Source organism: Pteropus alecto, unplaced genomic scaffold, assembly GCF_000325575.1.
Source record: "Pteropus alecto unplaced genomic scaffold, ASM32557v1 scaffold338, whole genome shotgun sequence".
Classification (NCBI taxonomy): domain Eukaryota; kingdom Metazoa; phylum Chordata; class Mammalia; order Chiroptera; family Pteropodidae; genus Pteropus; species Pteropus alecto.
Window position 1 is genome coordinate 2,374,240 of NW_006441995.1, and position 13,170 is coordinate 2,387,409.

The window sequence follows — 13,170 nt, forward strand, 5'->3', positions numbered from 1 at the left end:
TGATACCGAACATGCATTCTGCCAACGGATATGTGGAGAAGACAATTCACCTTAGCAGTCCTTCTGCCTCTTCCTGGTTTGGTACTTTGTGGAGGTGGGATAATGGCTATGGAGTCATGTGGTGAGGACTGGACAGAGCTTTCCAAGTCCTGTTTTACGCCATTCGGTACGGATAGTCCTTTGGGAGGGCTTCCGACAAAAGGGTTCGGGGAAGATTTGATATGGAAGCCGTTCTGTTCTCTTTCAGATACCCCATTCTGAGTTCTCACTGCTGGCTGTGTTTGCGGACTTGAAAGGGGCCACGGGTCTGCCTGAGCTTCCTGTTTGCCAGTCCGATTAGAGATTTGGTCAAATTGCTGACCAAAGTAATCAACATCCCCATTCAGGGGCCCATTACTCAGTGGAGTGGACAAGCCACTCAAATTCTCTTTCTTCTGGTCTGGAGATTTGCGAGAATCAAATGAAGAGGGTGTCGATTGGTCTTGCTGTGCAAAAGGATCATCACGAAAAGGATCAGGATTAGGGGTGGGAAAGAAATTGAGATTGGCAGAAAAGGCATTTTCTGGCAAGAAAGATGCCTGAGGCTTTGGTCGAGGAAGAGAGGAGGAGGTGATGCCGTTTGTTAAGAATGAATTTTCTCTTAAAGAATTCTGATTGGTGTTGATTTCAGAGTTTAGATCCACTAACAGGATATCTTTGCTTTCCTAACACATTTGGAAAGAAAAAAAAAAAAAAAGAAAGTGTTAGTCCATGTTGTGACTTCAAATGAGAAAGCTACATAAAATGACCAGGATTATCAAAATCCCCATTAGATTTTTATCTTGACAAACTGGTTGACCATTATCTCCTCCTGTTACCTCCACGGGTGCATTTACTAATTGTAGAGTAGGACCTCCGGCCTATCCCCCACCCCATGACCTTTTAGTTAAGTCTCAACTTCACTGGCCCCTCATTAAGTAAAAACTTACTGTTGTTTACTTTATTCATGTCTCTGCTCACCCTTACCGACTGGTTGAGTTCATGATCATCATTGTTTCAATACATGCCCTTAAAAGTCTTAAAGGGAATTGGCTGTGAGTCACTTCAAGTGATTATCTAAGTATCCTGAGCTTGAAAGTATGAAATGACTTCAGAAGCCCAACCCAGCTTCCTACCTGATGCACACTTCCTTCTATTGTACACCCAGAGTCACATAACATCATATTTCTAAATTAGCAAATTTATTGGCTAATACATTCATATTTTATAGTTCTGGCTATAATGAAGTTTAAGGTCAAATATATTTCCCTATAATTGGACTTTCCTTTAGGGGGACACAAAGATTTCCCCCTCACATCGCAGCCTGTCAGGTATGCCTTTTTAAATATTTAAGAATCTTTTTGAAGATGCTAGCCAAGTTGGATCTCTCATCCTCATCATCCTATTCTCTCCTCTGGACACATTCTTTTGTCTATGTCTTTCTAAGAAAGTGATACTCAAAATAGTGATATAACCTAACATAACATATTACATCAACCTTTTGTATTTGTGCATTTTTAAATAATATAGCTTAGAGTTGCCTATGTTGTGATAGTGTTTCTCACCTATTTAGTGGATGAATTCAACTAATCTTTAATTTATTTTACGTATCATCTAATCTAATCTTTAATTTATGTACAAGGTGGAGATGTGGATTTAAGAGTTAATTTGAAAGACATATCAAATGCATAACTCTACAAATTCTACCCTCTATCATTTTCTGGTATGTTAATTATTTATATTCTCATCTGTTAGATAAGACATCCTTTTCAGCATAAAAGCAGCAAATTTGATCAATCTGACATGTCTTTATTCAGGTGAATGGCATAACTAATTAGGAGTCACCCTGGGATAGAGCTGTCTCACTGACAGATCTTCCTCCTGACTGACTTTGATCTGTTATTTAACTATGGTAGCCACAGAAGAATGTAAATAATAAAAACTACCTAGCTGAAATGAAAATGGGAATTCTAGTATTACCCTGAACAGATTACTAAATATTTTGATCACTTAGACAAAAACAACCTTAAGGGAATATAAAATTCTCAAATGTAAAAAGGGGGCCGAAAAAAACAAATTTTTAGAAAGTTTAAGTCCCAAATCAGACCTAATTACTATTCTATCTTTTGGTTTCCTTTACTGTTAGGTAGAAAACACAATTTTTAAAAACCAGCTTTTCTCTTAATAATCAGAAGAACTTGTCAGAAGAAAGAGCTTATAATTAAAAAAAATTTTTTTTTAAATCAAAGAAATGGATTGGAAGATCTATTCATGTAGGGATCTTAAACAATCAAAAGGTAGGACAAAATGTATTACAAAAGCTTGTGATTTCAATATTTATTTATTTATGACGAGCCACCTCTGGTTAGGACAGTTGGGTATTCACATCTGGCAGAGTTCTCCTTTTCAAATACTTCAGAAGAAGTTCTTAGGACACCAAACAGGAGCCACAATGTTAGACTTCTGAATAGTCATCCTATAAGTAAAATGTATAAGGGTCTCCTCAGGTTAGGTTTGATTAAGAGTCTAGTTCATAGACTACAACTGAAAGATTCAAGACTCCTCATCCACCCCCTGGGTCAGAGCTTCATGAATTCTTTGTTGGACCGTCAATACTGCATCTGCTCAGCCATCATTGGAGGACCTGAGAGACAAGCACTGGAAACACGAAAGTGAAATACAGTCCCTGCTCTTAAGGAGCTCCAGTAAGAGGGGCATGAAGACACCCAAAGGTGTTTGTACAGAGATAAGGTTTTAAATAGCCTAGCTCTTGTCCTGGTAGCTAATCGCACCTAACCATTCCAACCTGCCAAATACTGGACTTCTCTACTCAAAGCTTTTGATGGCTTCCATCTACTCCCTATATTAAAATAAACTTCATTAGCCAGACTTTCAAAATGACCCACAATAGGACCCAGTTTATTTTTAGCTTAACTATTCTCTATTTTCTGATACACCTCAAAGACCCTACTCAAGCTCAGATTCTTTACAAAGCCTTTTCCCATTGATCCTTCTATTTCAGCTATACCTGTGACCACCTAAGGCATCTTACGTATACATGACACTGTGCTTTGTGTCTTGATCTCATCTCTGCACCAGATTTAACTTCCTTGATGGGGGAACAGACGTTATGTTTTTATAATAACTGTGCTTTTGAATGGTCAAAATTTTAAAGTTAGAGCATATCTTTTCTTCTTTTCTACTCTCTCTCTCTCTTTTTTTTTTTTGAGATTGGTATGGAAAAATGCTGTTCAAGTGGTTTTGAATAAAAATTACATTCAAAATAATGTTGCTTAGTTTGCATCATGAGCTTTATTTGAAATGCATAAAAGTATTCTGTATATATGTCAGGAGAGAGGCAGATGTGGCAGGGAACAACAAACAAAAAGTCTAGGTAATTTAGATTTCTTCCTCTCGTCACCTCTTTCATTGCAATTGTTGTAACATTTGAATATTTTTAAACATGCTTGTTTTGTCAAGTAGAAATAGATCTATTTTCTGACCTACAGATATGAGTTGATATGTAAGAATATGTTGGTAAAGTCTGACAGCACATAATCAGTGCTGTCAGCATTTTCTTACTTATCAAATACCATCTACTTTGATAGTATTTATTCCTTTAATTTATTGTTAATTTAAACAAAAATTTGCAATTTATTTTTATAAACGAAAGTAGAATGCATGAAGTCTAATATCAATGAGACTCAGGATTACTCATGTTGTTGTTTTTTGTTTCCTGTTTTAGAACTTTCTAAAAGCCAACAGAAGCAGATTAAGCAGTCAGTATTTCCTTCTCATTCCCACTGGAACTCTACTTCATAGCTTGAGTGCTTTTATCTCTTTCAATATCCTTGTTTGTCAGTTATACTTAGAAAGTATATCATTCAGATATCAATTTTCTTTGGGAAGGGGGTATTAATGGAGGAGGGTGCGAAGTTGCTTAGGAATCAAAAGGACCTCAGAGCTAGGATGGACCCTTCAGAATTATCTAATCCAATATTTCAAAAAGTTTATCCTTAGAACGGCACCAAATGAAGTGTAGTATGAAGGGTTGCATAGACAAGTGAGTTAGGACATTAAAAAAGAACATTAAGTAGACTTCTCTATTGTGGGCTTTTGGGGGCCTCTAAAATTCTGTTATGCATTGTGAATCTCACAGGGTTGGGGGCTGAGATGTGTGTGGGCAGTCCCTGTTCCTCCCCATCTTACTGGGCCTGGGCATTTGATATAAAATTTCATAGGCCTGGCATTTTCTGCAATACTCTGGGGTCAGTAAGACTTACCTGGTCCTTGATCTGCTGAGGCTTTAATTACTATGATCACCTTGGTCATGTAGGATTGCTTGATAATTCCCTGATATAAGAGACTCCTAGACAGTCTCCTCATTATTCTAGACTGATGACCTTTCTGTGGAGTTATTGCCTTCTCGTCTTTTATGTTCAAGTTCAGAAACTCCTTTACTTGGAGGCATTATCTGAACTTCAAAATTAGATAAATATCCTATAACTAACATTCACTAAGAGGCTTTATGATTAGTTTTAATGTTGGTCTTTATGCTGGATAGTAAACTCTATGTTGCCATTGACACTGTGCAGCTCACTCACTGCTGTGCAGGGCAAATAGCGGGTACTCAAGCAACTGGTAAAAAATAATAGAAGTTGTAAGAAGCCATTCGAAAGTGCATGGGTAATTTCACTTAAGGCCTGATTTGGAAGGTGTGAGACTTGGACTTAAGTGTTGAATCTGAACTTCTTTCTCGGGTAAATGAGGTTTTTTCTGAATCACCATTTCCTTATCTGTAAAGACAAATATTGCTCTATTCTCACAGAGTAGTTACAAATCAATAAATATTAAGAAGACTTTATACATTACAATATCTTGTAAAAAATGAGAATTTTTTTTTTTTTTTTTAACAAGGACAAGCTTTGGTTAAACATAACTGAGCCTCTTACTTAAGCCTTACTTCACACCAAGCTTATGATAAATCACAATAGAAAGAATAGACAACGGGACGTGGTTCCATAGTGTAGCGGTTAGGATGTCCGCTTTATATGCAGAAGGTTCTGGGTTCGTGCCCCAGTGCAGCCATGGTCCATGGTCTACAGCCATGCCACCCTGAATAAGCCTGATGTCTGATCTCGGAAGCTAAAACAGGGTTGGGCCTGGTTAGTACATGGATGGGAGACCACCTAGGAAGACCAGGTGCTGTAGGCATAAAAAAAAAAAAAAAATAGAAAACGAATGGAAAGGCCAGGAGTCTTTACAATTAATTAATCTAACACAATTCCTTTAGTAGGCTTATGCCAAGAATTATAATTTGGCTCCTCTTTCTGATCCTAAATAATACCAAGAAAGACTACATTGCCTGACCTATTGCTCAGATTTAACCTCTAAGCAATATTAATATGTCTGAATTAGTGCTGACGGGTTCCCATGGTGATGCAAATTTGTTCTTATGATGCAAATTTGTTCTAGTAGTCATTTACACTTTATGCAGAAAAATCAGCCATCACCTTCTAAGTTTCAATGAGAAGCTCAAGATTTCTGGTTAAACTGCCAATCTGTGTTATAGATGTCATTTCCATTACATTGCAAATTTAAAAACAGACACTTACTGTTGGACTATTTAGGTCAGGAGGTGTAGACATGGCCCCAAACAAATCCGTCTGGTCAACAGCCTTAAAAAAGTATTTGGATTAGATTCAGATGTGTCTACTAAAAAAGATTATTTTGTATATTGTCGTAATTGTTTCCTAAAAATAGTTGTCACAATTGGATTTTCATTGCACTAATACAGATTTGATATTAGGCTATTTAGGTCAGGAGGTGTAGACAGGTACCCAAACAAATCCATCTGGTCCACACTCTTTAAAAAGTTTTCAGATTAGATTCAGATGTGTTTACTAAAAAGATTACTTTGTATGTTGACATAAATATTATACTAATGTTTAGGGAAATAGTTGTTACAATTGGATTTTCATACAAATTTGGTATTTGCAACATCTATAGGAAGTAGAACCTGTGTTCAGGTAAGTAAAAATCATAAAAAACCATATACATACCAATTTCAGTTTGTTAGCTCGGTCATCAAGAGTCATTAGGGGCTCATTTCCATTCTGAAAAGATGGCAAATATTTAAGGGTTTAGTTGGTGAGTTTTCTGTACAGAATTAAATTTCCTAGTGTTTTGGTTGCTAAGCAGTTATGATTTAGGCACTGATCATTAAGCTGTGTGTCTCCTATGACCGGAGGGGTCATGAATTCAGAATAATAAGCTGGGAGAGGAGCATGCTGGGCAGGTAACAAACAAGAGCTCATGCACCTCGCACGCATAATTCACAAGAAGAGAAGATCCAATTTTACCTCTACTGCATTGTTCGCTTCTTCCATCTGAAAAGAAAGACATAAATTCAATGATCTTTAATTATAGTTAAAAGCAGTTAAATAAAGAGCAAATATACCTATGGGTTCACAGGCATAAGCAAGAGAGACACTTGCACATTATTTCTGCCCTACATTCTCTTCCCCTTTACATATTAATACTGGATTTGAATAGAGTTACTGGACTTAAACTGGGTAGTCCTGTACAGTCCTTGGAATCGATGTGAAGCTTATAGGGAGAAAATACAGGAGTCAAGGACTGAAAATGGGAAGTGTCTAATGATAATGTCCACCCATTGCCTGATTGGGAAGGACAATACATTACTTTCTACACTTTGGAGAGCCACAAAGAAGCTAACTCTCCAGACAGACCATATGTTTACATAATATGCAAATTTGTCCTGAATACTGTCTTAAGTTTCATAGAAACTGTATTAGATAGTACTTGCCTTTTTTTTTTCTTCTTCCTTTTTCTTTACGTTATAAATAACTTGAAAAAGGTCTTTAAGATCAATGACTAATGGCTCAGCCTGAAGCAAGAGAAAGCATCTTTTATCAGTATTTAATCTTATTATTTTCTTCCCTTTGTCCTCTCCACCCTCATCAATTCTGATTAGTACTATTTTCTTCCTTTCTCTTAAATTTATTTAGTACCTTCCCCTGGATTACGAGGAATCATCCCCCTCCCCATCCCACCCCTAGATACATAAAAAACAGCAGGGTTAATAAGTACTTAGACTACAAGAAGCACTATGATAATTTTCTGAGTCCATTAAGGATTTCTTGAAATAATTCATTATTGTTCTAAAATCAGCATTAAACTTATAAGAGAGCCCATTCTAACAATCTTTGTGCCACACGCTCCATGGGAATCAATGATATTTTTAAGATTCCTTAGACCAAAAAAAATAGTCACCCTTTGAATCTCTGTTTAGTCTTCCTCCTACTTCCAGTTATTTTTAGAAAGCTCTCTAGTTGAGTGACAGACACTCCTATGCTCCACTGAGCACAGGTTCCCCTACAGGTATACCTCAAGGCTTATAGATTACCTGTTGCCCAGTTTTTATGGCAAAAAACTGATGCTGGCCTTCTGCTCCACACACATAACCAAATGCTCGGTTGTCTGTCACATCGCGGGCAATGAAAGAAATCTTATTTACTGGATGTTCGTGCTCTATTACCTGAAAAACAAAAAACAAAAAACATAAAAATGATTTACTGGGAAAACTAGAATCTATTTGTAGTCTAGCACAACTAAGCATCAGATACTTAGGCGTAGATGAAATGCTGAAATATTTGGAAGAAAAAAATTTTCACCTCTGGTTGAAGGCTAGAGCTACATTTATCCTTGCTAGGAAACAAAGAGGAGAAAATAAAAGTGGGAAAAAATTATTTCTTGAAATACTAATATTCGATTCTCTTCATCCCAAAGATGTGATGCCACATCGCAAGGAAAGACTGAAGATTAGGAGATCAAGAATTTCCAAAGTGAAGATGGGACATATAATCCCTAAGCCATTCAAGTAGACCTACTTTCCCAACTCAAAGACATACTCACATGAACAGCATCACCAAGCTAGAGGAGTATTCACAGGGATCCTCTGATAATGGCTCAGAGTGGCCAGAGAACAATTACCTAAATATTATTGGAACAATTACCCCCAGTACGTTCTGGAGGTTATTAAATGCTGTCATCAAGTATTCCTCAACCTCACATAGATAGCCATGTCATTTCCAGGAGTTACACGTGGCAGGTGATTGATTAGTGGTGTCTTCCTCTCTATTCCCTGCCCCACTTTCTCTTGGTCCTTTCAAGTAAATAATAGGATTCAACTTTTCATGGATATGTGTAGGTGATCGGAATGTGTCTTGGCTTTTGTTTCCAAATGCCTAAGGCCACCAAAGTTTATATTGGGCATCTTAGAAGTGTTGGAGATGAGAGAATGCTTGTGAGGGAAACCTGCCACCATTCGTAGATGGGTTTGGGAAAATAAGACTTGAGAGATGAGGGAGAATAGAAACAGCAGTGCATGAGGACCAGCATGGTGAGTGAGTATGTACCAGGGTTTCAGGGCATGAAGTTTGGCTAGTGGATTTTGCATGTCAGATAGTACGTATCTCTAGGAAGGGATGAATAGTAACTGGAGATCTCCCTACAGTCCCTTGATACAATAGAGTATTTTACAGCAATGAAAATGAAAATGCAAAACATTTTAAGTCGATGGATTGTATGTTATGGAGAATAGAGGAAAAAAATCCCGGAAGACTCGAAGTATGATAGCTTTTTGATAAGGCTCAAAAACAAACAAACAAGACTGTTCAATGTATATGATAGAAAAACAAGAGCAATCACAAAAAATGAGCAAAGGTACATCTGTGGAGTGAGGAGGAAGGGAAAAGAGAGAGGAAAAAAAAGGAAGATGTGTTACAGGCCAATAAGTTCACATGTGATCAGTATATTAAAATGAGACCTATGCGTAGACCAATGATAGCATCACAAACCAGAGGTTAAGATTAATCTAGTTCTGTGTACCTGTGGTCCAAAAAACTATCCAAGTGATATTTATAGTATACTTGTGTTTATAGACCTGAGGTTCACATCTATTAGAGGAAAGAAATTTCAAACTAAACTATATTGACTCCTTACCTCCTACGCTATCTGTTTTCTGCCTTTTACTTCTGGAGAAGTAAAACATGCTATTTTTTTTCCTGACAGAATTTTGAAAAGGAAAAAGGGGAGCTGAAATTTAAGACATTAATCGTTTGTCAGATTCAGGTGATCAAAAAAGTGTCAATAAAAGAAAATTCTCACCCCAGTTTTCTCATCAATTATTTTTATCCCAGAAAGGGAAATGTTGACCCAGATCCTTTGTTTGTGTTGTCCCTGAGACCGACCAGCTGCCGCCATTCCCTGAGGGTGAGAAAACAAGAAAGACCTCGTTAAAAGTACCCTATGATGCTTCTGATACTAAAATTTTAAAAGACAGCTAGTTTTGTTCAGCTTGGTTTACCATCTGTGAAAGGATTAGGCACTTTTCAGAAGAGACGGCAGGATGGACTAGAAGACATTGAGTCAGGACATCACTCGTTAGCTCTGAGAACTTGGACAAGCCATTCTACTTCTCTTGGCCTCCGAGTGGTTATTGGTAAAGCTAAGAAGACTGGACTAGAGAATTTTAAAAGCTGTTCCTTCTAGACTGTGTCTTATGTAACAAGCATTATGTATTTAATTAGTTTCACATAGCAACAGTACTAGAATTCAAAAATTCAAAAAGCAAAAGGCTAACCCTAAAGACCACCAGGTTCCAAGTAGGATCCTGACTTTAACCTGAACGTTTCCAGGTTTAAAATTTGATCTTCCCAAAGGTAAAGGCATTTAAATCCCTGCTATACTCGATTAAATTAGGTCTCTAGACCAGCATTCAAAATATGCAAACAAACTCATGGCTTCACCTAAAATGAGACACCACTGGATTAATTAAAAGTTTTTCTTTCAAATAATTGAAATATATGTAGATACAAACTTCTAATATAATACCAACTGTCGGACATTTGTTTAAGACAGAGACAAAGGATGTTTTCCCCTTTTACCTTTAGTTTCATCATGGAGTCTTGGCTCATTTTATCCCCTCTTGCATCTGGCACGTCATCAATGCCAATTAGTTTGGCCTTGTATTTTACACCATCTCCCTTAAATCTGGCCAAAAGATACTCATCTGTCTTTTCTGAGCCTGTGAAAAGAAAAAAAATATAGGATAAAGTTTACAAATGTATTTAAATATCAGCCCCACGTATAACCAAATTGCCCCACGTATAACCAAATTGCCCTTGATTATACTGCAACTGATTAAATATGGAATCTTCTATCCTTATTCTTATTTCCTTTGAGTAAAATCATGCTCTGTAATACTGTGTATGATATTAGGGTGGAGAGAAAATAAACTTTTAAAGGTACAAAACTGACTGAATTATGGGAAAGTTATAGAAATATGTGAGGTGGGATTTGGGGATAGTCAACATAGTTTTTTAAAAAAATATTTTTTACAAGAATATAAGGAGGATAATATTTTTGTCTTTTAATGAAAAAATAAGGCACCACACAATTTACTAATATTTCGAACTGTCAATAAGGCAGAAAGAAATTATGAGTAAGTTTCTTTGAAAATCATTAAGATAATTATCCCATCTTTATAACCTCTTTTGCTTCTCTGAAAAGGCCTGTGCAGTCTCGTTCCCATATCTAAGGTGTAGAAGTGAAAGGCAAGCAAGTCACAGGATATTCTTAAACTATTAATGATTAAGAACTCGCATTTTTCTTGTGATACTGCAGGTCAAGAAGAGGGTCTAATAAAATAAAGATCTTGATTTTTAAAAAACAGCTCCTTCAGTAAAGCAAAGTGGTAAATAGGTCACTGAAAGATAACCATATAATACTCGATAGTTGCATTTATCAACTGAACAAGATGCTATGAAAGCTTCCCAGCAGGACCTGCATTGGTGCAATCACAGGATTCAGAGACATGTCTCATTATATAAGGAGTAAACCAACATCCTCCGCCAAAGTCCAACTTTCCTGTTTAGGAGAACTTGAGAGACTAGACTGAGGTTGAAGCAAGGCCAAGGCCAGCTCTTACTTTACCCTGAACTTCATATTTCTTCAAGGGTAACCACCACTAGCCCCCATCATTGGCCTCAAGAGGATTTCTCCATACCTTTCCTTTTTTCCTTCTTCGATGGTGCTTTTGGTGCAGCCTGTTGGTCAGGCTGACCATTAGCTGTACTTGTTTCCACTTCGTTAGACATGGCAAGAAGGCAGACAGCAAACGCCAGTGCCAGCAGACACTCAGTGATACCAGGCAATCCCCGATGGAGAAATCTCAAATGAACATAACCTACTACAGACACCTGTAGGCAGAGTTCAGAGGCGTAATTAGATCATAACACAGCAAACCCAGACTTTATGACATAATGGGTCTACAGCTAGGGATTCACGAGTGTAGTTCTTCAAACTCATTTTGTTCTTTCTCCTCTACTGGACTGAACTCTGAAAGCAGGAGAGTGGGTAGGGCTGTTTCCTTTGTAGTTTCCAAGATGGAAAGAGAATATTTACCAGATTTTTTTCTTTAGTCAATTGGTATCTGGTAACATTTGACAATTATTTAGCTAAGTAGTCTGTGTTGGACCTTTGGCATAAAAATCTAGTATTAAAGATGGGGATCAAAATGTACCACACATAGAACAATAAGGTTTCATAGCAAAACAAAAACAAATTGAATGCCGGGGCTGAGAAAATTGAAACTGACACATGAAACTGGGCATTCATTATACATTCTGGTTCTTCCAAAAATCCTTTAACTATAAAGGTAGTGCCAAGAATAAAGTTATGAATTTTATCTTATTCATATGAACAAATATTTTTTTAAAATGTTAAGAATCTGCACATGATCTGCAGGGCTATCTAAGCACTATACTTTAAAAGATGTCTATTTTTGAGATTAACACAACGTGGGGAAAGAATGAATCTGTGAGGTGTCTATTGTGCAATTCATTGAGTGTAAATACTTTTATGCTATTATTTAGCCTTCCTATCCTCAAAACAGTTGTGGTACATGCTCTATTAAGCTCTTCCATGTATCACAGTAGGTAAAACAGAAAAACGCAGAGTCACTGTAAGCACACAGAAGTGAACTAATGTTTTAAAAGGTTCTTTCACCTCTCAGGAGTCAAAGTATCTACCCAGCTCAGACGGAGCTAGAAAAAGTTTTACTTTCTACATGGACTGAAGACTAGAGGTAAAAAGAAAAGCCATTCATAGTTCTGGAATCCTTTTAAGACCACTCATGGGCTAGCATACTTCTCCTACCCCAAAAAGCCCTCTTATTTCTGTGTCTATAGCACCAATTTATTTGACCTTTTTAATTCAAGGACCAAGTCCACCACACGGGAGTATGTGCTAATTGTTAGATACTTAAAGGATAAAAGTAAGTCTCAAGTTTTTGCTCAGTGAGTTTAAACTGTACTTACTTACTTCATAAATGTCAACATGTTTTCCTGAAGGTCAGTATTTAACCTCTCCCTCCATAAGTCTTTAAATAGTCTTAATAGTCTTTAAATACACATATATAAATATATGTATAATTAATGTTATCTGAATTATTTCATTTGGAGAGATATTAGTTAATTTTGCTCAAAGACACCTGACTAGTAGGTAGCCAGACAGGTTTCTTTACAGGTGAATGACTTACATAGCAGAGGACTCAAAGCTCTATTTACTCAAGAGTTCTTTGGGAGCCAAGCACTCTTAGCCTTTTACTTGTATTAACTCTAAAAAATTTACAGTAACCTTATGAGTGTTATGATACAGTATTATGTCACTTTTCCAGAGGGAAAGCCAAGGGACAGAGGTTTTAAGCTACAGAGCTGCAAAGTGGTAGAACCTGGGTCTCCAAGCTATCTGGCCCCAAGCTCAAGTTCCTTAAATGTCATACTGATGGGATCTCATCTGAGAAACCTCATACTAGCTACAGAGGTGCAGTATAGTTGCCCCCAAAAGATATGTCCAGTTCTAACCCCTGAACCTTTGAATGTGGCCCTATTTGGGAAAAGGATATTTGCTATTGTAATTAAGGATCTTGAGTTAGGATCATCCTGGACCTAGGGAGGTCCCTAGATCCCATAACAGATGTCCTTGTAAAAGAAAGGCGAGAGATATTTGAGACATAGAGACACATGAAGACAGGTGAGATTGGATTGATGTATCTAAAAATCAGGA

At 37.1% G+C, this 13,170-nt stretch overlaps 1 protein-coding gene and 1 pseudogene across 2 annotated transcripts in view; one reads left to right on the top strand and one right to left on the bottom strand.

Moving 5' to 3' along the window:
- DAB2 (DAB2, clathrin adaptor protein) overlaps positions 1–13,170 on the bottom strand; it is a 54,115-nt gene that overhangs the window by 10,427 nt on the left and 30,518 nt on the right. The window contains exons 2-10 of one of the 2 annotated variants that reach the window (XM_006919505.2): positions 11,111–11,303; positions 9,990–10,129; positions 9,211–9,309; positions 7,448–7,579; positions 6,848–6,928; positions 6,381–6,407; positions 6,081–6,134; positions 5,634–5,696; positions 51–704 (exon numbers count right to left, since the gene is read on the bottom strand). In XM_006919505.2, coding sequence (XP_006919567.1) covers positions 51–704; positions 5,634–5,696; positions 6,081–6,134; positions 6,381–6,407; positions 6,848–6,928; positions 7,448–7,579; positions 9,211–9,309; positions 9,990–10,129; positions 11,111–11,201 — 1,341 coding nt within the window. In that variant the 5' untranslated portion in view covers positions 11,202–11,303. The remainder of the gene's footprint in view (positions 1–50; positions 705–5,633; positions 5,697–6,080; positions 6,135–6,380; positions 6,408–6,847; positions 6,929–7,447; positions 7,580–9,210; positions 9,310–9,989; positions 10,130–11,110; positions 11,304–13,170) is intronic. The other variant, XM_015595330.1, reaches the window with a different exon arrangement.
- On the top strand, positions 5,116–5,232 carry LOC112486131 (annotated as a pseudogene).